Here is a 23,634-nt window from a genome sequence, read left to right as displayed (position 1 = left end):
ATCACTGGATGGCGCTTTAAATAACCAAATTATTCTGTGGTTTGTACAACTAATAATGAATGATTTAGTGATCGATGACTCTTGAAGATGGGAGTATGACTTTTCGTTGTAGTTTAACATAACCTTTCTTTTGCAATGTCTAAGGTCTTTAGAAGTTTTTAAGATATGTGTGAAGTGTACAGTATTGTATTTTTATACACTTCGTAATTATCAGTCGAAGTGTTCAGTCTATGCTCTTTTTCATACTTTGCAATTGTTTAAGCAAATAAGCGTATACTTTGAGGTTATGAATGACCTTTCTGTATTGTTTATGAGAAAATACATTCTCGTTTTAAATGTACGTAAAAATAGCGTACAGATTTGCGTCACTTGATTGAATAACTAGATATGATCTCATCATTCTACTCACATTAATTTTCATATTTGCAGATATTTTTATTATCTGTAACAGATATAATTTATATTTTATTATGAAGCGACGTCAAAGAAGGCCTGTTTTAGAACTTAATCAATCGCAATCCGGTTTTCATGGAGAACATTTACAAAGTAAACACATATATTAATTAACAAATTTTTATTATTGCATTATATCTATTTTTAGATGTTAAACTGTTACAGAAGTGCATGGCATTAGAGAATTTTATATATATACGGTAGCATTCTGTAATTATACATTCAATTTTATTAATAAAAAGAAATTGTTAATAAAAACTCGTACATAGATTTAAATTTTATGTAATATGTCTCATCATTACCTTTTTTAGACAAACACAAACATATAAATAGTGATTACCCTGGACAAAACATACCTACAAATCCTCTGGCAAATTTACTTTGTCACTATAATTCAGATAGTGATACTGAAGACTCAAAGAAAGATTGCAAATTAGATGATCAAGTTAATAATTTTTTTAAAGTAAGTAAGGCTTCTCATGATCATAATTTTTTACAAAACATTAAAAAATGTAAGATCTTTGAAATTTTGTAGGAAATCCAACTGATTGCACCCAAACAACCAGTCTCAAATGAATCTAGCAATGCTGCCTTAACAACAAATTCTAACACACGCTTAGCACATTATACAAATCAACAAGCACTCAGTAAGATACTATCATATCTTAGAATTTAGAGAATGTCTTTGCAATACTTTGTAGATTAATAATGAAAACCATTTTAGTGTGGAGAGAATGCTTAGATGAATCTTCAGGTTATCCTTACTATTGGCACATTGAGACTAACGAAGTAACCTGGGAAATGCCAGATGAATTACGGTACTTAAAAAACAACATTAAAACAAGCTCTGTTATAAAACCACTTTCAATGCAAGAGTCTCATTGGGTTGATTTCTCATCAGTTACATGTAATTGTATTTTGTTAAATTTTTATTTTGTTCTTTAACAGATATGGATTCTCTAATCAATAGCGTGAAATCTTTTTAGATCAACAATCCCATGAAAATATACCAGAAGGTATGATTCCGCGGGAAGTGGTGGCTCGAAATCGTAATAGATATATTTGCAATGAGACTTTGCAGAAGCCAGAATCTCAAACTGATCCAGACACTGCTAACACATCTGATACCATGGATAACGATTCTGATGATGGGTATAACGCTAAGGCATTAGTAATTTTAAATCTCACTTTAATAGGTTTCTTAGAAAGAATAATTTAATGATTTAGGAAAATAGAAATGATCACATCCTATGGGAGTGATGAAAGTGATTCAGATACAGTGGATGAGAATCGATCAAAGTACGACATGAAAGAATCTTCGGTGAAAAGCACAAGTACAACACCAAAATTGAGATGCCCTGAAAAACTTTCTGCATCAACCCCTATAATCCAACCACAGTTACTGACAATTTCTCAGAATACAAATCAGATGTACGAAAACAAAGGTACTGTAGAAGAATCAATGGTAGAATCCGTGGACTCAAAACCATCCGATGATGCAGAGGTTAAGTACTTAATAAACCAAATTAAACAAGATGCTGTTCAAAAGATAGATTATACGGATAAAATTAATAATGATAGTCGATTAATGAAAGAATCTGTAATAAAGAAAAGCAGTAATAAACACAGTGTTGATTCCGATGTAGACTTCCGCATTTCTTTAGTGCCTGGTTACGATGAAGATTCAGATGTTGAAGAAGAATCTGAAGATAAACAGGAGAGAAAAGCTCTATTTCCAATTCCTCAACCCAAAGAAACCATAGACAGTATGTTATTAGGTAAAATTGATGGTGATCAAATAGCAGAGAGTAATGACAATGAAGAAATTAATGGCGAAAGGAAAAACGTACAAGAAGATAATGAAGACATTCTAGAAAGGCTAGAATGCAGAGATGATTCAAATACTAAAACAGAGGAGGATACGCAAAAAGGAAACAAATTCGTCGATAACGTACATGGTCGGAATAAATTTTTTCAAAGGAAAAAACGTATTGCATTTGATGGTAAGAATATTTTACAAATCAATAATTATAACCTGAATTAAATTAAAATTCACTTATTTTTTTAGTTCCATCTACAAAGATAAAAACAAATAATGATAATGAAACAAGTAAACTGGAAGTGGAGACCCAACGTGAGGAAATAAACTCTTGCGACGAGCATCTTATTGAACCTCAGGTTGATCAGCAAGAAGAACCAAACACTGCGAACGAGAACGTGGAAGAGAATGTTTCAACTTGCAAAGATGAGTCAAATAGTACTGAAGGAGAAACAAGTACATCAGAAACGAATGGTGAATCCAAAGAAGATGAAGGGGAGGTTAATCTACTATCCCAGATCATACTTGAGAAATTAAAGTTTTTATCAGAAGGAAAACCAGGTGTATCGCCAGTTCAATTGATGTCTATTCAGCTACAAGTAAATAAAATTCCTTTTTACATAGTTATAAGAGATCAACCAATATAATGTTATATCAAATAAAATATATTATATGTATGAGATCTACATGTATAATGAACGATATATTGAATATTATGTTGCAGACATTGTTTGTTGCATGGGAAGCAGGTTGTTTAGAAAAGAATTACTTGCGTAGATGGTTGAGTGACACCAGTCACGAATTGGAACGCTTGGAACAAGATGCAGCACCACCTGGATGGCTATGTCAGTGGGATAGGTATAGTATACCATCTAAAATTTGTGTATTTCATATAAATAAACATAAATCGTACCATACAAAATATCGTGTATGTTATACACGTCATTATTCTAAAAATCTTCAAGTCATGTAATCTTTGCACATATCATTAGCAAGACACTTAGTAACGATAACGAGTGATAATTTCAATCTTTTTGTTTTAAATTAATTTTCTTCACAAGATGGTATCTTGAATTTAAAACATGAAGTATTTTTTCAAATTTTTTTTTAATTCTTCTCATGATTCATAGTAAAAGAAATGAACGAACAATTGTCATATCCTTATTAAGAAACTTAATCAATTTGATTTTATCAATTTCAGAATAAAACATTACGAAATTCTTTAAAGTTTTTAGGATCATTAATTCTACTTGCGTCCCTTAAGGGACAATATTTTTATTAATTAAATTTATTGAAAATTATACATGAATGTGCAAACAGTACCGGGTTATCTTATAAAGTAACTAAGTAATAAAAAGATAGGTTTGTGTTCAGAGTGGAGCCTCAAAGACCAAATGTGCATTATCTAAAATTATGAACGAAGAGTATATGTGGGAGAATTAACAAACATTAGGAGCATTGTTTAGTGACTTAAAGCATGAAGATTATATTATCCAGTATATTTGAACACTTCAAGAACTAAACTTCTGAAATAACTAGAGTCAAAAGCTCACCTCAACAAAGTGCAGAGACAGAGACTGTACCAAATGGATAAAACCATCCATTAGAGATGCAATCATGAAACCTGAGAAGTATTTGAAAGAGATCTTAAATCATGTGAGTGTTAAACAGACTTAGTAACCTGAAGGGATAAGTGATAAAAGGGGATGGTCATTGCTGGAAGAAACCATTAAATATCAAAAGAAGCTTATACCAAATTAACTCAAGTTCTTCTTGGACGAAGTCATATGAAGGAACTAGGAACCTAAAGAAGCTAGGCATCATTGAAAAGATTTATCAAGTCATTGAAACAAGTTGTACACAAAGTTGTTAGTCAAAGCATCAAAGTAACAATACTTGTAGACGATCATTACATATATATCGTACGAAGTTTTCGTTTCTCTACACTACATTTTATGTATATGTTTTTAATGTCACGTATATACGTCATTTGTTAAAAAAAAAAAAAATACATTTCATGAAAAGTTGTATCTTCTACATGTTTAAACAATTTGTTGAAATGTAACAATTAAAAGGCGCTTCCCTTGGTTCCTCAACGAGTGCACGTCGTTGTATATCTTTGAAAGTCATCCTCAGGCCTTTGCGCCCTTAGTTACACGCATAATCAATCCGCTTAATATTTCGCTAGCGTAACGCAGATATTGTCGACGTAATTCTCAATGTTCGAGTTTGCGGAAGACATCGCCTTCTATGTAACTGCTAAGTAACACTTAATCCTTTTATAATAAAAGGGCCTCGCTGACTTAATGGCACACCGAGCTGCAGGTAGGAGTATTAACTTTTTGTTTTCTAGCTAATAAGTTGCTTCAGAACTCAGGAGGACGTTCTTTTCATGGAGTAACGTCTTTCCAATGTTTATCAATGTAAAGAAAAAAACCATGCAAGTAAGTCACTTTTATTCGTCACTGTGCTACATCCCTTTGTGGGCTTTTTTCCAGGTCGCATAAGCGATATTATTACCAGAACACTGCCACTGGAATTACACAATGGACTTATCCGGATACTGGCATCGCCGGTGGAGCTGAAGAGATGGAAATTTGTTCCACGCCTCCTCCAGCTGAGCAAGAAGATATTATTATACCTGGTATGGTGAAGTTTTATAATATAAAGTTAGACCCTTAATTTATTTAGTGAATAATGTATGCTTCTCTTTGATAGCAGAAGAAGAAGGACTAAGATCAAAGTCAAGGAAATCAGAAGGTGGAGAGACAACAGAGGACATGACGATGCCAAGGAACAGCGACATAGAAGCTCCGCCTCCACCACAAATTTCAAATCCGAGCCCACCTCCACCCCCAAGAATATATGCGGAGGATTTGAAGAGGGACAAAAGGAAACAAGATAAGTGCAACGACAAATTGGATGATAAGAGACCACGACTAGGAGAAGGTGCATCCTTATTAAATCAATTTTTCTTTACACACTTAGGTATTTTAAATATAAACTGATATATTTCTTTCTGCAGAGGGAGCAGCAGTCGCGGAAATAAAACAATTAGAAAATTCTGTTGCCCCATCCTCTGCCTTACTGTCGCCTCAGCCTGCCAATCTTGCAAACGTAACTAACGCAGAACCCCTGCCACCAGGTGTTGATTTAACAGAAGCACCTTATGAGATACCTGCAACTGCCCTGAAAAGAATTATTTATGGCGCTGTGCAATCACAAGGTGCTGCGCTCTACGATGCAGCTGCGAGAGATCCAACAGTTCCTATTCTAAGTCATCCAGCGACCATAGTACAAGAACATTATCTTCAATATCCAGCATATCATCAACACTTACACGCTGTATGTTATTAAATATATTAATACAATCAGGTTACTTCTGTAATTAATCTTGTTATATTTATTGTCAAATAGCCAGCGGCCTTAGTACTTCCGCATAAGCACAATGTGCAGCCTGCGATTCAGCTAATACCTGACTACACTCCAATATATACGAATCATAAGGTCATTGAGAAGCCACCAGTTAAAACAGCGAAAGAATCTTTAGTGTCTGCACTAGATTCATTTTACAATGACATTGCGCGAATAGAGAATATCGGGATAGAGAAAGTTCCTCAGAGACAAGATACTACGACTGTGGAACCGTCGTCCTTACCAACAGAGGAAGCCAAATTAGAGACAGACCAAGAACCTATCCCTGTTGAAACTACTGTGAAAGAAAAGAAAAGGAAAAGGGTAAAATATTTGAATAAAAGAAGTAAAATTAATTTGATATATATAGATTACAAAGAAATTACATTGTGTTATGATTTCAGACAAGGATTGGTATTAGTAAAAAGCATAAAGAAGTCTCTAGTATGGTTGCAAAATGGCAAAAGGTGCAACAGAATTTCGAAAATACGTAAATTGGTTAGTTAATCTAATATTTGAATGTTAAATATTTTATATGTAAAATTTGTAATATTTTTGAATATTTATTATATGTAAAACTTTAAATATTGTTTCCAGCTGCAACTTGCCGATATTTAGATCACTCGACACAAATAGCACACTGTACTCTCGCCAGTATAGTGACCCCGTACCTGCAATTAACTTTATTATTCTCTGCGCTCCCTTTTCTATTTTTAAAATTTGACGAACTTACTATAAGAATTGGTAGGTTCTGAAAAAAGAATGTTGTAAATTTTGAGGAGTTATAGATATGATTTTCTTATCATTGTGTATATACAAAATATAGGCTGATCTCTTTTAATGCTCATCAACTGTGAGGGAAGAATATTATCGCGATTTATAAGCATTTGAAATAAAAAAAGTATTGTAATTTAATAACATTCAATTCCACTGTCTTCGCGTATAGGTTTATATGTACTATGCTTTGAAGTATTTAGGATTTATTTATCCTCAAATATCATGGAAGAAAAGTGTTCTCCCATCCTATACAATTTAAAAACCAAATATTTCAGTACTACGTTCTCAAAAACAAATAGCTACCTCTTATCACAGGTCTAGGGTTAATTACCTACTTTTCAAAACAACAAAAAGAGGCTTCTACTTGTTTGTTTAAGGTTATGTAACTTTGTTTGAATGCAAATTGAGGAGATAATGTTATAATCATATTTAGGTACTTTCATAATAGTAACATAAATTTTAAAACTGAAATTACACAGAATCCATAATCATTGTAGAAAATTTATAAGATTATATGTATTACAGATTCATTTTGTAACAATATGTACATACATATATGATTATCAAAAATATATATATGCATATATAAAAGCAGACAATTATAATTGGTACTTATTTAAACTTACATTTATTATTTCAAATTTTAATTTAAATTTCTACTGTATATTTTAATTAACTTTGATATTTTAAAGACTTATCATTTTATAAATAAAACTTGTTAAACTCGATTACAATTGGAGAAAGCCACGACTATCAATGTTAAGTGATAAACTTTGAATATCTGGAAAATAAAATGAGTACTTCAAATATAAATAATAAACATATATCGACATTAAAAGAGAAACTCACTCAAGATCAGCATCTAATTAATCCTTGTTTACAAGTACGTGTATGGGATTTAGTTCTTTGAGGTTATATAATTTGAACCTTTTTATTCAATTAAGATATTTAAAGAAACGAAACTTACAATTTAAAAAGTTAGAAACTAATTTAGAGAAGAATGGAAGAATAGATAAATTGTAGCTGTTGATCTATTATTTTAAAAGTTGATGGAAAGTCTGTTACTTAACCTCAAAGGTATAAAAAGCATGTTTATCTTGTTTATTTTTTAGGAATATAACATCAGTGGGAAATGCCTAGAAGACAATAAATACGAAGCTAATAATTGTATAATGCAATTTGAAAATTACAAGCTCTGTAAGAAATTTTGGGTAATTGTACATATATATTCACTAAGTACATTAATGTCAGTTCTGAATACAGTGTGCTTCAAATATTTTATGAATGTTTTAGAGAGCGGTAATGATCAATAGGAAGATTCGAGGTGTAAAACCGTACCTCCCTTTGCCTGAAGAAAGAGAAAAAATAAAAGAAGAGTACTTACAATCTCGCAAAAAATAGTACAGTTTTTTTATGGATGATAGGTTTTGTATATAATTTTATAGCTACTTTATAAACGTTATTTATATCTACAAAATCATTTTTATCATAATCCTGAAATATATAAGAGATGTATTCCTAAAATAGATAACTCTTTGTTCATTTCTATAATTACATGGATTATATGTAAAAGTAAAGTAAATGCAAAACAGTCTTTTGTGCTTTTAATTGTATTATTAATGCATTAAAAATATATAGATAAAATGTGTATATAACTGCTCGCAGTAAGCGAAATATTTATGTAAAATTCCTGTTTTTAACATCTTTGGCAAAAACAAACGTTCGAGAAATTAATACATACATTATTATATTCGATGAGTGATAAACGATACAAATAATTAATACCTTACGTAAAAAAGAAGAACTAAATATCTAAAAAGTAAAGTTACATAAACGGTGTTTTAATTAGAACGGGTTACATAGCTTTCGTTAATTACTATTTGTACAAGTATGTCCATAAACACCTAGGTAGTTAAAAAATTTAGCATTTTGAGTTCCTACACGTTCGGTAAGTTCTTTTGTGACTATGTATGTACATATACTAAAGTTTACAAAAAACTCGTTACACCTATTAACATTCTCCACTCTACTTACAATTTCGAACGAATGCTTGAATTAATTCTTTTCTTTTACAAAATGCAATGCGTTAAATTTCTTAAAATTATGTATATCGATAAGATAAATTAGACTAGTAACAATATTAAATGCAGGAATAGAAAAATTTTCGCTTAAAACATTATAATGGAATTTCAATGCATAAAATCAATGGAAACCCATGATAATAATACACATTTCAACAAATTAGTTAGTGTTACATTGACTTATTTGTTCGTTTTATTCGTACAACGTGGGAATTATTTAACACTTAATAGTTGCATATACTGTTTCCTAACTTACAAGCCAAATTATTCATTTCAGTTCACAAATTAATTAATATATTTACTATTTATATATCTTACACCATCTGCTATTGTCACCAACTACATATCTTGTAGACAAAAATTATAATAATTGATTGGTATTAATAACAAAAAATGATCAGGTAATTAATTGTTGCATGATTTCTGACTTCTGACTGTGATTTCATATATTTTTTCCCACGTTGAAAACTTATTAAATTTTTTTAGACTCCGAATTTTTAGGCAAATTCATATTTTTATAAACACAAATAAAAAAGTGAAACCTAAGCAGGCTTACTTTACCTATTGAATATTGTAACTAGTAATATATTTTATGCACTTTTGTGCTTTATGTAAATTCTATATATTTTTGCAGCTTCAAATTTCCCATAAATGCATAAAAATCCGCAATGAGTATGGACTAAAACGTCATTTGGAATATTTTATAAAGAAAGAAGAAAATGAAATATCGCGTATCCTTTCTTCAGTTACTCACTAAGTTCTTTAATCAATTCGATTGACTTGATTTAATCTAAGTCAAAATTTGTGACTCAATGTCACTTATCGTTATGACTTATCGTTATCTACGTCGGTACACGACATTTTCTACATTATTTGCAAAGATTCTTCGTTTCAGGAAGCCGATTAAATATAATATAACATACACATACATACTTACGCAAAATAAATAATGTCTTCTATCTTATTACACCAGCATTACACCCTTTCTCTTTTATCCATATCGAAGTTTATCTGCTAACTTGCTCAGAATTTTCAAGCAAAAGAAAACTTCGTCCTTTTGGCAATCACTCGAAACAAAAGAAAAGCTTCTGTGGAGACCTTTAAAAGTTCAAAAAATCTCGAAATTTGACTCTTAAATTTCTCCACAAATTTTTTAATTTCTCTAAAGGAAAGAAATGTTCGTTTTGTGGGAAAATTGAGCAAGCCAGATTCATAATCTCATTTTTCAGACAATACATGTTAAAAACGAAGAATTCGATGCGCAACAGCTAAAAGCCTTGCGTGCTTTAAATGAATGCTCTATGCACAGTCAGAGTTACGAACAGAACACAAAAAGACAAAGTAGAGAGAACGTATGTGAACTTATTTGGGAGTATGTACACATAAAGAAAGCTTCTAGGTTCTTCTTTAATTATATCACAGCAACATGAAATGGAAATGGCTTCATCTTTGCAACTGAATTATTAACATTACTTAACAGGTACTCTCTCTCTATTTTTAGATATATGATCAGCGATGGTTGTATGCTCAAATAAACTCCTATTATCTACTGTCCAATATTTGCATGTTCATATTTGAAATATTCTTTTGTTCTTCTTATCAATCGTAATTCTGAAGTTTCTTCCATTTGTCTGCTCTGTACTCAATCATTCGTAGCTCTTTCCGACCGTTTGTTCGTATTTCTTCATTTTTAACATGTATCGTCGGCAAGTAGTCAGTCTGCACGATCTTTAATATGGAACGTGTGAATACGGAAATGACGACACATCTGACGCACCTAAAGGAATAAATAATTTATTAATAATAGTCTATATAGGATGTTTCTGCAAACATGGTACAACTGGAAAGGATTCCTCGTATAAAGCTAAGTCGAACATGTAGAATAATATCTTTTTTTTGTATGTTCATTAAGTATACGTGCACCTTAATCACACATCTTGCTCGGGGAATCATATCTCATCTTCTATGTCCTATATTCTCCCATCTTATCTCATATATTCCACAACCAACTCTATTCAATCTTCCATATCTGATATTTCAAAAGTTGCATATTAAGCTATCAATCTCTCTCTCTCACTTTCTGCATTATCGACAACTGTATATACTATATCTAATATCTAATATTTATTATCTCATATTCATTAACCCAAGTCCATTCCACAGCTCACATTTTTGTTCCACATTGTATATTTTGTATATACTACCTCATATCTCATATCATATAAACAAAATGTATTTATAATTACAAGCTTCCGGTTGTACCACGATTTCAAAAACTCCCTGTATTATAAAATATTTTATTGAAAATAATAATATAAAGCTTACCACACATGTTCCATAGTGAATATGTGCCAATAAAGCTATAATGGCAAGAATATATGTGAATACCAAATCTATACTAGGCAAGATAAATGAGAAAAGGGCTGCAACTGCTACAGGTAGTAATATCCATGATAATAGTTCACATCTGGTGTTGCTCATTTGTGAAACAATTAAACGACACTGTAAATTTTAAAGAATATAAATTAATTAAATTAATTTTTATCAATCAAACGGTTTAAATTCAATTCTCTGACTAATTATCTTACACAGATGTTTGAAAAAATAGTTCCAATTGCTAAGAAAATTATCCTAGGATCTTTGTCTATGATATTACTAGGTGAATGAACTACCCAAATTGTTGAAATCGAAAAGAGTACTGCTAGAGGCAGTAGAGGTCTTATGGCATCTAGGAACGTTCGCATTTTACCAGTCTTGTCCCTATATGATCTAGAGATTACAAAATATATTTTGTTAATATATATGAGAAAACGTTACTAAAAAATGTAAATTACTTTAATTGTATTGTACTAACTTATATATATTCCATAGAACTACAGGCAAACTAGATACAATTGCAGTGACATAAAGTAATACTTCAAACATTACACCAACTGGTATACCACCAGGGAACACAATCTTCCAGGCTTTATGTCCGCCTATACTAGATATGACAAAGACAATAATAGTACCCTAAAAATTTTAGAGATAACCATAAATTACATGAATCACTTACCAATAATTTAATAGATACTTTGAATGAATACTTACTACCATAGATAGATCATATCCCCAAGGAAGAAATAGTACCCCTGTGTTATACTTTTCCCAATGAGTTAAGTAGAAACTAATAAACACGTTCCATAGAATGAAATACATTCTTAATGGAGATACACTATGGTCTGTCCTACCAAACACAGAAAACATACAAACACTAATGAGCATTGTTGTCCAACTATCTAGTCCATGATCAAATAGCTCTCCTAAAGGACCTGATGTTTGCGTACGTCGTGCTTGTTTTCCATCAATACCATCTGCAAAATAAACATTACATTAAATACAATGAATTTGTAAATTCATAGGAGATGTTAAGATTATACTTACCAAGAGTATATGCCATAAAAACATTGAATGCACCCAAGGCAAAGACCCATCTTGGTATAGGAGGATACTGTGGCTTATCATCACTTGATGCATACAAATAATAATCATAAAATGTAAACAACGTGAAGTTAAAGACAGTAAACAGAAATCCAGAGAAAGTTAATACGTTTGGGGCAACCCACTTTGGACAATACTATAAAAAAGTCCCAAATTGATATATGAAATTGAATACGTAATTATAAATAAACATTTTATATAAAGGATGTACCTGTACTACTTTATTCCAAAATGGATGCATAATATATACACTGAGAGGGCTTGTATCCACTGAACTATACTGAAAATGTAGATGAATGAAAAATTTACGATAAAATATGTATGAAACTATAGTCTTTTCTTAAATCTATATTATAATTCCGAGGTAATAAACTAATAATAAACGAAAATTTTTACCACGCATTCAATATTATTCAATACAAATTATGAAGAAAAATACTTAGCTAGAGGACTTACTTTATAGTTCTCGAAGCCGGTAAGATGTTGTTCAGTAAGATACTTGACTTCGAGATTCAATTTGTGATACATGTTGATGTATAGAATTCGTCTAACCGCTATGCTGGAGAAAGACGTGCTTCAATCCCGATTCGAAATCAATTGACCTTGTTTTACTTCATGGGAACGTCAAACGACATTCCCCGGAATATGAATATGCATGAAGGTTAGAACTGTTCACATAAAAAGATTAATAATTTCTAAGCAGCATGTGCTTTTTGCAAGGTAAGCCCGGTAAGCGTCAGTTCATGGTAACACTATCTTATGTAAATGACGACACCTTATCTTAAAACGCAACTCTTTTCCGGCAAGCAGAAACTCGTCAAGGCTGATACTCACGTGCGCGAAAAAAAAATCCTTCCAGCCGAGTTAAAATCGAACAGGAGGAACAACACGCAAATCCCGCCTATGAAACTGCGTATTGACACCTATTCATAGATTAGCTCTAACGTAAGCGAGTCCTTGAAGAATAATAATATCTCGTTAAATAATAGAAGCTGAAGATAATAGATATGCAGAGGTCAAAGTTGAATATACCAATTGAATTATTTTAGCGTTTACCAATTAAATGTTTATTGAGCAAAATAAGATGCGACATTGTACGTATTGAAATTATAACTGAATCATATATATAGAGTAACATTTGAATCGTGACACATAAAATAGGTTATATAAATGAAATAACCGCGTTTCTCTCTAGTTATGTAATGGGATAATTACTACAATTATTCTCCATTCCTGATTATAATGAAAAAATTTGCCAATTCATGTGAATCTATTTAATCTAGTATATCTCGTCTACAAATAGCAATATTTAAATTGGTTGAATATGTATATTGGTTGTTTTCATGAAAATAAAATAAATGGAAATTCTTCTGTATTATAAATCTTCTATATTCTATATTATATTATATTCATTATGTATGATAAATTATGTCAATGTCTATGTGAAAACATTTCTGAAAATGTTGACATTATGACTTTATTAAATACTTATAAAACTTTATTTTACAATATTTTTATTACAAATCTATGTTACATATTACATGTTTTGCAACAGTATTAGACTAATTTATTAATGTTAATGCTGTAATACCTGTAAAACAATGATCAAGATAAATCCAAATTTACATTGAGGTGCTTCATAGGAACTATAAATTGATAGAACTCACACATATTACTTCGTTAAGTGGTACCGGAGAACAAGGAAAGGAACAGAAAATCCACTTCCAAAGAAAGCCATGAATATTGCACATAACTTGTATCTGTTGTTGATGCTAAAAGGTAAGTTCTGTAAAAAGAAAAGTGAAATTTTTATTGTTTTTCATTGATAAGGAAAGGAGGGATAGTAAATGTCTAAAAAACATGCAGTTAATTATTTCAAGTTTCTATAGCTTATTTTTATTTTGACAAAAAATTATTAAGTCAGATTTCGTTATGTGTTATAGAATAATACATTATCTTTTTACTTACGGCACCGGGAAAACCTTCTGGCCCGTGATCACTTTTGTTAACAGCAGTAGTTTTGAAAGATCTGGTGAATCCTCGTAAAGCTGATCTTACAGTCAACATCTTTATAATTTCGTACTCCCTACGTTATTCTTGAATTACCTGGGTAAAATGGCGATAAGTCGTCTGCTCTATACTAATTTAAGACGCATTCACATATGCGACAAAATCTAGTTATGCATTGTTGTATCATGAGTAAAGGCGAATAGAGTGATCGCCAATGCATAGTTAATAAAACCAGAAAATGCACACTAGGGAAATCCACACTGGTGGTCAACATTCGAACTATATGTACATTTTTTCTGGAGCTTCTGGTGAGAGAAATGCATATACACACGGCGAGAGAGGAAATATGCATTCGCATGGGTAACCAACGAGGGATACTGGCAATTGCATATACAATAATTGTACAATTTTATAATCCATTCATTTGCTGTATATGTAATAATTCACGCGGAAATTTGATTCCGTCGCTCGACTGGTTTGCTGAAAAAACTTTTCTCATATAAAAATAACAATAAAAAATTTATAAGTGTGTACATCACGGTATGTTTTGCTGTTAGTTTTCGAATTGACACTAAGCATCTGCTTTCGGCTAGGTTTTCATTATCATTGCCACTTTCACAGTGGATACGCACGTTTTAGTCACTAAAAACACCAGAGGAAAAAATGTAAATATAGTTAATCCGTTTGACCGTTAGAGGCGATAATTCATAGAGCTGAATTTCTCCCATGCTGAAAATTATGCAGAAAATTAGAATTGTTGCATATTCGCCTTGATATGTCGTGAATGTAATTGTAAATCTGCCCTAAAATTGTAATATTACTAAATATTTCAAGCTGAAATAGAATTTTTGGGCCTTCTCATCTTGCATTATTGAATTGAATAAATATTATCAGTGAAATTTTACAACTATAGTACTATTTTACATAATAAATTATTTTATGTAACGAATGAAGCTTTGGAAGTCAATTTTATGAATTAGAAGTCAACTAATATGATCGTAATATAAAATTATATGAATTATATATAAAATTATAGAAAAGACATCTATAACATATAACTTGTAACTTATTAATTTACTAATATCATCAATTAATAAATTTGAATGCAAGAAGATCTTGGAATAGACTGTCTTGTTAATTGACGAAATTCGTCTGAACTGCATCTAATTATTAAGACAGCACTGTATCTAGTAAAAAAATAAAACTTTACTTATTTGAAATCATCTAAAACAATCATTTCTTATCGTATAATTAAATGATAAAACACGTGGAAAAGTTATGCAAAAATATTTTAAGCTTTTAAACTTATTTTACAAAAATTAAATTACATTATTAGTTGTTATAAGTTATTTGTTATTACTGATTTAAATATTTTCGAATCATTACAGCTAACAAATATTTTATGCAGTTTTATATATGAAAATACTCTCTAACCTAAAACTTGCTTAAAAAGTGGAGTACTTGCATTAATACCCATTGTTCTGTAACTATTAATAATTTTTCATATATATCTAATTTCAATAAAAAAATTATCATGACTGACAACTTGGATCGTCTGAGCAAATACTTTAAACAGACTCTAAAACCTACTGTAAGAACCAACGTAAGTCAAGCATATTTAATAAATCAAACCAAATAAACTATCTTAAATTTCTGATTTTGTTTTAAATATCAATCTTTAGGTACTAGAATGTCGTGTCTGTGAAGAAGTATTTACTGTCGATGGAATAAAAGTACCAAGATTACTACACTGTGGTCACACAGTATGTCATTCATGTCTTTTACGATTGAGACCTTGCATGACAGATCAGCAGTTCTTATTGTGTCCTTTTGATAGACAGCCAACAGGCATTAGTCAGAACAATGTCTGTAACTTGAAAAAGAATTTTGCTCTAATAGAATTGCTAGAGAGACTAGAACAGTCCAACAGTGAGAAACTATCTATACTTGAAAGGGAGAGATTCCAATCTAATCAAACTTGCGATGAAGATGAAACTCATACAGCAGTATTATATTGTACAATTTGTATGACACATTTGTGTGAGAATTGTGATAGTACCATTCATTCTTCAAGGACTTTAAGCAAACATAAACGTGTAACTCTATCAGAGAAACCGAAGGACAAACCAAAGTGTCCAGTGCATACAACACATGTTGCAGAATTTACTTGCACTCAGGAAGGTTGCCATAATTCCCTTATGTGCTATTTGTGCAAGGATTATGGTAGACATAGTACGCATAAGGTAACAAACATAATTTGTAATTGATGATCAATATTCTACTGTCTATTCTAATTGTAGCTAGCTTTGGTGGAAGTTGAGGCAGAGAATATTAGAAAATCTATTGTCACTGCTCTGCAGAAAATGACACAATTTATGGAGAGTATGAGAGATACAGCACACAGAATAGGCATGTTTGCTCTCATTATTCTAACACTTTCATATTTTATTTTAATTCTTTATTGAACAGTAGTTAATGCAAAGATTCAATAAGTAAATCCATAGTAAATCTTTATTATGATTGTTGTTATTAGAAACGGTGATACAAGAGCTAGAAGGATGGGCAATAGAAGATGCAAGACAAAGAGTACGTCAGCATTTTGAGGAACTAAGAGCTCTATTGGCTGAACAAGAAAATGCAGCCATCTCTTGTATTGAAACAGAAACCCGTGGGAGATTATGCGCTTTAAGCCAGCAACAACAGGATTTAACTACCACTAGGTCTCAAGTAGCTGATGTGTGCATTCAGTGCGAAAGTATTTTGGATTCTGAAGATTGGAAGTTATTAAGTAGCGCAACGAAAGTTAAAGAAGTGTTAACTACGTTGGAACAACAGCAACAACATTATGCTCAACTTGGCCCTGACTTCCTCACACCTGAGTCCTCTATACCTATAATATTCAGCCGTGTAAGTGTTTACATTATTAAGTCGAAGCATCACAATAATTCATAATGGAATTACAGGACAACAGAGTACATATCGGCACAAAGATTGACATGCGTGTGGTAATCTTAGGATTAGATGGTGCTGGAAAAACAAGCATTCTATCAGCCATAAGAGGCATCACGCTCTCCGGACCGCCAATTTCTACAATTGGCTTTAATGTAGAAAGTCTAGAGTATAAAAATTTGGTATTCACTTTATGGGATGTTGGTGGACAACAGAAGTTTAGGCCACTATGGAAACATTACTATCACAATACACAGGCAGTAATCTTTGTAGTTGATGCCAGTGATAGATCTAGATTCGAAGAGGCTCAGAACGAACTATCAAAAATTGTAAATGAACGCGAATTAAAAGACGCTTTATTCCTGATATATGCCAATAAGCAAGTGAGATATCTTTTACAATATTTTTTTATACATGAATCATTGATAAACTTCTAATTAATTTTATCTATGGGGTTTTTGATCTATTGCTTTTTAATTCTGTAGGACCTCGCTGGTTGCGCCAGTGTCGAAGAATTAACTGATATTCTGTGTTTGCAAAAATTATGTTGCGGCCGAGCATGGCATATACAAGGCTCGTCCTCACTTACAAACGCTTGTGGTTCTACACAAGGTCTTGATTGGTTAACCCAACAATTGGGTGCTCATGAAACTTTATATACCATACCCACTATATCATAAAACTTATGTATAGCGACTATGCCTTATAGAACGAATGAGATTACAATGAAGAAAATTCAGACTTTGTATTTATATACTTAATTAGTCTGCAATTTGTTTTATAAATTACGTATTGCACATTCCGCGTATATCTTTCTTAATTAATTCAACAATTGTGATAATGTTTTGAAGTTATGTTTAGCTTATTGCCTTTGATATGATGTAATTATCATGTGATAATAGCCGTATTAATCGAGAGGCGAAAATAAACGGCCTGGGCACGTCTAGAAAAGTCTTATTTATTTTATTACATTGGTTACTTGGTTTTGCTTTTAATACATAATCGTACCAATCATATTTATATTTATATTTCATTCAGTCATGTCTGCATACATCCAATCATTCTTACATTTTAACTGGAGCAAGATGTTTAATACGCGCGTACACTGTACGGAAATTGAAATAATATATAATATATATATTTATATATATATATATATAGTATAGCATCATTAAATTACATTTCAATTATCTTTCAATTGTATATAAAAACACTTGACAAACAAAAACGGAACAACTTAGAGTCTTTCATGGAACTGTGCCATGGGGAGGGGAGGACACGGGGCAAGATGACTCTATATGATATATATATATATATATACACCATATGTATTCTGGTAGCACATAATGAGCACTTTGATTTCTTTTTTTTGACACTCAACGTTCAGGACAATAACCTCACATCGATGAATTTCATGGAACACGACCGAACGATTGAAGACTAGGTTTGAAAATTCAGGTTACGAAGATGAGGCCATGTTTCTTTAGAAAAAAATGAGAGAATTCCTATGGGTACACTGACTCAAATTGTCCACGAATTTAATAAATATTTCTTTTTCCCCGTAGAATTTCATTCGATCGAAAGGGATCTGATTCATTTTATGGCAATGGTTAGTTTTTCTTTTTTATCGCTATGATTTTTATGTGTTCTTATGGAAAGTTAGTGCGTGTCGCGGCCACACAGCTCCTGGAATACAGTCTGTGTTCGTGTCCATCACAACACATTATTTACAATTCATCATGCTCCTGAAAAATACGGAAAGACAAATTTTAGTAATACGGCGTTAAATGTTAAGATGGTGGAAATTGTTTCATCTTATTTTCAGCAACGAAGAATTCCAGCCATTTTATCAATCAATTTAAATCAGAGCTAAATAGAATCATCATGAGAATTAAATAGAAGGAACAGTTTTTAATGTTTTTTAAATGAAGCTTACTTCAGTATCAGGGACATTATTGTCCTCTTCATCCGCATCTTCATCCTCATCATCATCTTTATTATCTTCATTTTCTTTAGTCTCCTTTTGTCTCTGTTTTCTTTCCTCCTCATCTTGAGCCTCTTTCATCTTTTTCTCACCCTCCTACAACGCGCAAATGATCGCCAAATAAATTTATGTAACTTGATACTTAAAATCGTAATAATAATTATGTAACTTCAGCAACGAGGAATTCCAGCTTTTTTATCGCTCATTAGAATCAGCAACGCTTCTAACATCATTATTTCTGCCAATAATTATATATAATCTTTTTTAATACTTACAATAGTGGGTTTCCAAACTTCCTCCCCAAATTTACGAGCGACCTCAAGATCATCCGTAATCAGGACATTGTCGAATATTGTACCAGATTTTACTTGCCAGAGATCGAAACCGATAGCACAAATTTCGTCCCTCTTGTACAATTCTGGGTCAGGAGTGTATTCGGGATTGTCAATCTCTGGGTGGATCCAGGGTCCTTTGTAGTTAGGATTATCAATTTGTTTCGGTTTCCATTCACCCTAAATACAGAGAAATTAATTTACGTGAATATAAATCTGAATTTAATTTATTTAGACATAATTTTGTACAACTAACCTTATATTCGGGATTATCAATCATTGGAGCTTCCCACTCTCCATCCATTTCATCATCCCAATCTTCGGGTTTGGTGGCCTCGGGATCAGGAATGTGCTCGGGTTTGTCCCAGTCCTCTGGTTTTTGGTCATCTGGGTCGGGAATGGTAGCATTGTCATCCCAATCTTCAGGTTTGCTCTGGGAAGGATCTCTGATCTTCTTCGGTGGAAGGAAGTCCCAATCTGCTTCCAATTCACCTGATTCAACCTCCTCATTGTTGATTAAAACCTACGAAACAAATACAAACATTTAAATAAAAGGAAAGTTAACCATTTTCCAACAAATACGTATATATGAATCACAGAAAATGTCGTTCTTTGCTACTATCGTAAATAAGTAACTTAACTTATATACACTTTACGAACAAGATAATCATTGCTCTTCGAGATCCTCTAGCACCTATTCTCCACAGTAAATCAATGAGAACATGTGACTCTAGGCTCGATATATATTTCTACAACTTAATGTTATAGTTATACTCCCTTACTTTGTATGTGTTGTCAGGCTTAACGATCAGAGTATACAAGTTGGTATATATATCGTCCTTGCAACGGATATCTTTGTTAATCAGAAGATTTTTGCCCTTGTAGCTGAAGATCACATGAACTTTCTTTGTTCCCGGTCCACAAATATCAGGTCCTGTGAAGAAGCATCACATTTAGCAATGATCATGTTCATTGGATTCCTGCCAAATACATATAATACATACTATGTATTTTTGTAACAAAGAGAGAAAGTAACCCTAATAAGCATTTTTAATATTCGCTAGATCTAACATTTTATTGTTTTATCAATCATCTTTAATTAATGAAATGGTTAATGTATCTTTAAAGGTACCTGAAATATGTATGGTTACTATATTCAGGGCATAAGTAAGAATTTGCTCTCCGAGGTCCATTAGCACCAGCATGCCACAGGGCATAACCAGTGACTCTAGGCTCGGTTTCTTATTCAAATCTCTTTAAAATAGTTAAAGATTCTTACCAAACATGATCTGATATGGACTTTCACCATGCATATCTTTTTGGTCCAACGAGCAATCAAATACTTTTACGTATCCACCGCCGCAATCGATATTTTGTTCATGCTTAACAGTAAATTGAATAACAAGCGTTTTGTCTTTATTGCTGAATGGTTTGAATTTCGTGCTCAGGGCATAGAATCTGGCATCTTGAGATGTTTGGATACCTGTTGCAAATAAGAGAAATTATTGTATCAGTTATTTTATTAAATCGTACATATAGAGAATCATGTTTTTCAATTCATATAAATTCTCTATAAGATACAAAAATTTATTTACCTTTATCATTTTCTGGATTATTCCAAAATTTTCCATGGCTTAAAACAAACTTTCCAAATTCCTTTCCAGGATGTTCAGAATATACCCAATTCTTTTCCCAGGAATCTGTAAAAAATTTATTCATGAAAATACTAATTTGATGCTAATGATTTTAAAAATCTTATTATAACAAAATAAATCCTTGATTACATGATTTTAATGTAAGAAATATGAAGTACAAATTTAACAATCTACAGCAAGAAATTTTCTAGAATAAAAACATTAAGATTTTTGTAGCACAAGATGTTATATAAAGAATAAATTGTTGCATAATAAATAATTTGCAAACAAAAGCAATTACCAGATATTCTACCATTTTTAAATATCTAAAACAAGATCTCATGAAAAAGCATCATTTATTATGCAACAAAATCTAATAATTATATAAATAACAATTTCGAAAATCTTAATATTTTTATCAAATTCATATCATCGAATTTAATCGACTATCTTTCGCCAGAGATAGTAATCTGAAAGTTATTAGTCGTATTTGAACAGAATCGATATCTATATTGATTATCATACATACAAATAATGTTACAACGAAATCAATTTAAAGATCGAATCAAACTCAATAAATATATACAGAATACCTAGTAATCATGGCACAATTGAGAAATGGACGATTCTATTCTTGAAAAAGTAAGTCGAAAATATAGAATACGATTTTGTCATGGGACGCTACGTTTTCGAGAAAATGGAATTTGAAAATTTGTGAAATATACCCGAACTTGATTAATTCCGAACTGGACAGAATTGAATAATCAATAGGAGGTTAATCTACATGTGAAAATAAGTCGAAACTACAAAATAAAATCTTTTTATAAGATGTTCCGTTTCCGAGGAAATTAAGTTTAAAAATTTATTAAATACGTACCGGATTTAATTAACGTGTTCAAACTACATTTTCTTGAAAATCATAAACTGAATGGTCTAAAATTGAAAATTTTACATCTTGTTTACTTAAATTACACGTAGAATAAACATCCTATAGATTGTTTATTCATATCCAATCGGTAATTAAGTTCACACATATAAAATATATTTTCAAATTCGTTTTCATTAAGAACAAAGCTCTGTATGAAAACTTTTAATTATTGTATATTTTAGATATATTTTTTTTATATAGAATCACCCTCTTGTCGGTCGTATCACAATTATTGGGACACCCTGTATAATTGCATCGCTCTCAGCGTTCAACGCAGATCAACCAATCGATTGCGCGTCATGTCGGCGAAATGCAACGTATGCTTATAGCCCTCGCCACGAGACGGTTCTCATGCCACGTTTACGGCGACTTTGATTTTCCTCTGTGGCATATGGTATCGTAAACAATTCTACGGCGCTTGATCATGAAATCTAGCATTAATTATGTAGAAATCCGTGTGCACATATAGAGAGCACGGTATTGCGGAAACGATCGAGGTAAGGGCGTGTGGTTACCAAGGAGAAATACACCGCTCGGTCTCTCTTGGAATCTATTAGCAGATCTTTCTGGAAAGTACTCCCCGATAAATCAATTTTCCACTCTACTACACAACTATCTTAATTAAAGACATGGGTGTGGTTTTTTCCTATGAAAACACGTAGGGAAGTTCCGTTAATTGTTCTAGACTATCTTTGGTTTGGGTAGTTGCATTTCGAAATGGAGTTACAGAGTAAGAATGAAATTACGATGGAAAATGTCTGCATGCGTGTTTACTCACCGTCGAGGAACTTTTCCTCAAAGTAGACTTCCGCGGTGACGATCGTAACCGCCAACAGAAGGAAAATTGAGCTGAAGAATCGCATTTTCAGACGCCGGGACAACGAAAGTCCGGTCGACGAGGATGCTTACTCTACGACGAACTAGCCGATAATGCTCGAATCGTGGACGTGGTTGGTGAGTTAGCGGCTGTTGGGGTAGACAGATGGAGGATGCTGATTGGCTGAAACGCGAGCACCAATCAAAGCTGACCACGCTCAACCAACAAGGCGCCGCGCCGTGGCAGTTTATAGTCATGCCGCACGCACATACTTCACGTCACTGATTACCTCATTTTATCTATTGTCGATATAGTAGAGGATATGGGATAATGATTCAGTGAAACGTTCTTATTGGTCGGCTTGCTGATGGCCATTATTTGAAGCAATATTCAAATAGGACTGACTTTCATGAATTTCTTTTGATACATTTGTTTTAAATATATGTATACAACATTGGATTGTTTTTTGATTTTGTCATGATTAATAAACCAGAATATAGGTATAGATTAAAATTATGTAAGAGATTCATATAACATAGCCTTTATAGGCAAAAAGGCGTCACAGGCTTGACAATGAAAAGCTGATTGGGGAAAGTGTTTCGTCGTTTTACAAGGGCAGGTGAAAATTGGCCTCGTCATCAAAAAAGATCTTTCGCGAGAGTGCTGTCTGGGCAAACTTCTTGGGGGCTGGTGCGCCCATCCTCAAAGTGACATGCAAGAGTCATTTAGTCAACTCCACATGGTACATTGTGGTACTATAGGGCCTGTCTGTCTGTGGTCTGTCTGGATGTTTCTAAAAAATGGGCCAAATTTCTCTTACAATTATTATAAAATTAACGAAATTAATGAATAATTGTATTAAAGATTGAAAAATTTTAAATAAAGATTACTACACGTATGGAATTTTCATTACTATTAATCAATGTTAATTGTTCTTTTAGAGCTTTATGTTGATG

At 32.1% G+C, this 23,634-nt stretch overlaps 5 protein-coding genes across 9 annotated transcripts; 3 read left to right on the top strand and 2 right to left on the bottom strand.

Annotated features, from left to right (window-relative positions):
- The first annotated feature begins 51 nt into the window (after positions 1–51).
- LOC126874594 (formin-binding protein 4-like) lies at positions 52–6,606 on the top strand. 4 transcript variants are annotated; one of them, XM_050636825.1, is made up of 16 exons: positions 52–337; positions 430–546; positions 619–663; positions 765–916; positions 989–1,100; positions 1,178–1,360; positions 1,440–1,605; positions 1,681–2,456; positions 2,522–2,871; positions 2,997–3,130; positions 4,771–4,916; positions 4,994–5,221; positions 5,298–5,617; positions 5,690–6,010; positions 6,091–6,184; positions 6,284–6,606. In XM_050636825.1, exons 2-15 carry the CDS (start codon positions 471–473, stop codon positions 6,178–6,180), a joined length of 3,099 nt encoding a protein of 1,032 aa, XP_050492782.1. In that variant the 5' UTR covers positions 52–337; positions 430–470; the 3' UTR covers positions 6,181–6,184; positions 6,284–6,606. The 4 variants fall into 4 exon arrangements, with proteins under 4 accessions (XP_050492782.1, XP_050492781.1, XP_050492784.1 ...); XM_050636824.1 differs by having other exon boundaries at positions 4,991–5,221; XM_050636827.1 differs by lacking the exon at positions 619–663.
- Positions 6,607–6,746: 140 nt separating this feature from the next.
- On the top strand, positions 6,747–8,118 carry LOC126874598 (coiled-coil-helix-coiled-coil-helix domain-containing protein 7). Its single transcript, XM_050636833.1, has 4 exons — positions 6,747–7,071; positions 7,156–7,346; positions 7,576–7,674; positions 7,757–8,118. Exons 2-4 carry the CDS (start codon positions 7,257–7,259, stop codon positions 7,862–7,864), a joined length of 297 nt encoding a protein of 98 aa, XP_050492790.1. The 5' UTR covers positions 6,747–7,071; positions 7,156–7,256; the 3' UTR covers positions 7,865–8,118.
- A 999-nt stretch (positions 8,119–9,117) lies between these two features.
- On the bottom strand, positions 9,118–13,615 carry LOC126874597 (ethanolaminephosphotransferase 1-like). The gene is made up of 10 exons (XM_050636832.1): positions 13,057–13,615; positions 12,859–12,980; positions 12,481–12,692; positions 12,236–12,304; positions 11,968–12,160; positions 11,635–11,897; positions 11,399–11,556; positions 11,133–11,313; positions 10,870–11,046; positions 9,118–10,321 (listed from the first exon to the last, which is right to left on the bottom strand). The coding sequence occupies exons 3-10, from the start codon at positions 12,550–12,552 to the stop codon at positions 10,259–10,261; spliced, it is 1,176 nt and encodes a 391-aa protein (XP_050492789.1). The 5' UTR covers positions 12,553–12,692; positions 12,859–12,980; positions 13,057–13,615; the 3' UTR covers positions 9,118–10,258.
- Positions 13,616–14,824: 1,209 nt separating this feature from the next.
- On the top strand, positions 14,825–18,538 carry LOC126874595 (E3 ubiquitin-protein ligase TRIM23-like). Of its 2 annotated transcripts, XM_050636830.1 has the most exons (7): positions 14,825–15,309; positions 15,423–15,637; positions 15,717–16,277; positions 16,335–16,443; positions 16,568–16,941; positions 16,998–17,366; positions 17,469–18,538. In XM_050636830.1, the coding sequence occupies exons 2-7, from the start codon at positions 15,569–15,571 to the stop codon at positions 17,661–17,663; spliced, it is 1,677 nt and encodes a 558-aa protein (XP_050492787.1). In that variant the 5' UTR covers positions 14,825–15,309; positions 15,423–15,568; the 3' UTR covers positions 17,664–18,538. The 2 variants fall into 2 exon arrangements, with proteins under 2 accessions (XP_050492787.1, XP_050492786.1); XM_050636829.1 differs by having other exon boundaries at positions 14,825–15,637.
- Positions 17,926–22,807, bottom strand: LOC126874596 (calreticulin). The gene is made up of 8 exons (XM_050636831.1): positions 22,640–22,807; positions 20,895–20,999; positions 20,579–20,782; positions 20,082–20,233; positions 19,556–19,822; positions 19,243–19,479; positions 18,920–19,063; positions 17,926–18,728 (listed from the first exon to the last, which is right to left on the bottom strand). Exons 1-8 carry the CDS (start codon positions 22,722–22,724, stop codon positions 18,711–18,713), a joined length of 1,212 nt encoding a protein of 403 aa, XP_050492788.1. The 5' UTR covers positions 22,725–22,807; the 3' UTR covers positions 17,926–18,710.
- Between the last annotated feature and the right edge of the window lie 827 nt (positions 22,808–23,634).

This window comes from Bombus huntii, chromosome 16 (genome assembly GCF_024542735.1).
Source record: "Bombus huntii isolate Logan2020A chromosome 16, iyBomHunt1.1, whole genome shotgun sequence".
NCBI classification, from domain to species: domain Eukaryota; kingdom Metazoa; phylum Arthropoda; class Insecta; order Hymenoptera; family Apidae; genus Bombus; species Bombus huntii.
This window is presented reverse-complemented; position numbering and strand designations above follow the sequence as displayed.

Bases quoted from the DNA above. Each gene is read 5' to 3' on its own strand.
- LOC126874594 (XM_050636824.1), top strand. From the start codon at position 471: ATGAAGCGACGTCAAAGAAGGCCTGTTTTAGAACTTAATCAATCGCAA. The intron at 4,917-4,990 runs GTATGGTGAAGT...TCTCTTTGATAG, and splicing joins AGAAGATATTATTATACCTG to CAGAAGAAGAAGGACTAAGA. The intron at 6,011-6,090 runs GTAAAATATTTG...TTATGATTTCAG, and splicing joins AAGAAAAGAAAAGGAAAAGG to ACAAGGATTGGTATTAGTAA.
- LOC126874595 (XM_050636830.1), top strand. From the start codon at position 15,569: ATGACTGACAACTTGGATCGTCTGAGCAAATACTTTAAACAGACTCTA. The intron at 16,278-16,334 runs GTAACAAACATA...TTCTAATTGTAG, and splicing joins GTAGACATAGTACGCATAAG to CTAGCTTTGGTGGAAGTTGA. The intron at 17,367-17,468 runs GTGAGATATCTT...TTAATTCTGTAG, and splicing joins TGATATATGCCAATAAGCAA to GACCTCGCTGGTTGCGCCAG.
- LOC126874598 (XM_050636833.1), top strand. From the start codon at position 7,257: ATGAGTACTTCAAATATAAATAATAAACATATATCGACATTAAAAGAG. The intron at 7,347-7,575 runs GTACGTGTATGG...TTTATTTTTTAG, and splicing joins TAATTAATCCTTGTTTACAA to GAATATAACATCAGTGGGAA. The intron at 7,675-7,756 runs GTAATTGTACAT...TGAATGTTTTAG, and splicing joins AGCTCTGTAAGAAATTTTGG to AGAGCGGTAATGATCAATAG.
- LOC126874597 (XM_050636832.1), bottom strand. From the start codon at position 12,552: ATGTATCACAAATTGAATCTCGAAGTCAAGTATCTTACTGAACAACAT. The intron at 11,898-11,967 runs GTAAGTATAATC...TTTATTTTGCAG, and splicing joins TTTTATGGCATATACTCTTG to ATGGTATTGATGGAAAACAA. The intron at 11,557-11,634 runs GTAAGTATTCAT...TAAAATTTTTAG, and splicing joins GATATGATCTATCTATGGTA to GGTACTATTATTGTCTTTGT.
- LOC126874596 (XM_050636831.1), bottom strand. From the start codon at position 22,724: ATGCGATTCTTCAGCTCAATTTTCCTTCTGTTGGCGGTTACGATCGTC. The intron at 21,000-22,639 runs GTGAGTAAACAC...AATTTTTTACAG, and splicing joins TGAGGAAAAGTTCCTCGACG to ATTCCTGGGAAAAGAATTGG. The intron at 19,823-20,081 runs GTAAGGGAGTAT...TTTGTTTCGTAG, and splicing joins AGCCTGACAACACATACAAA to GTTTTAATCAACAATGAGGA.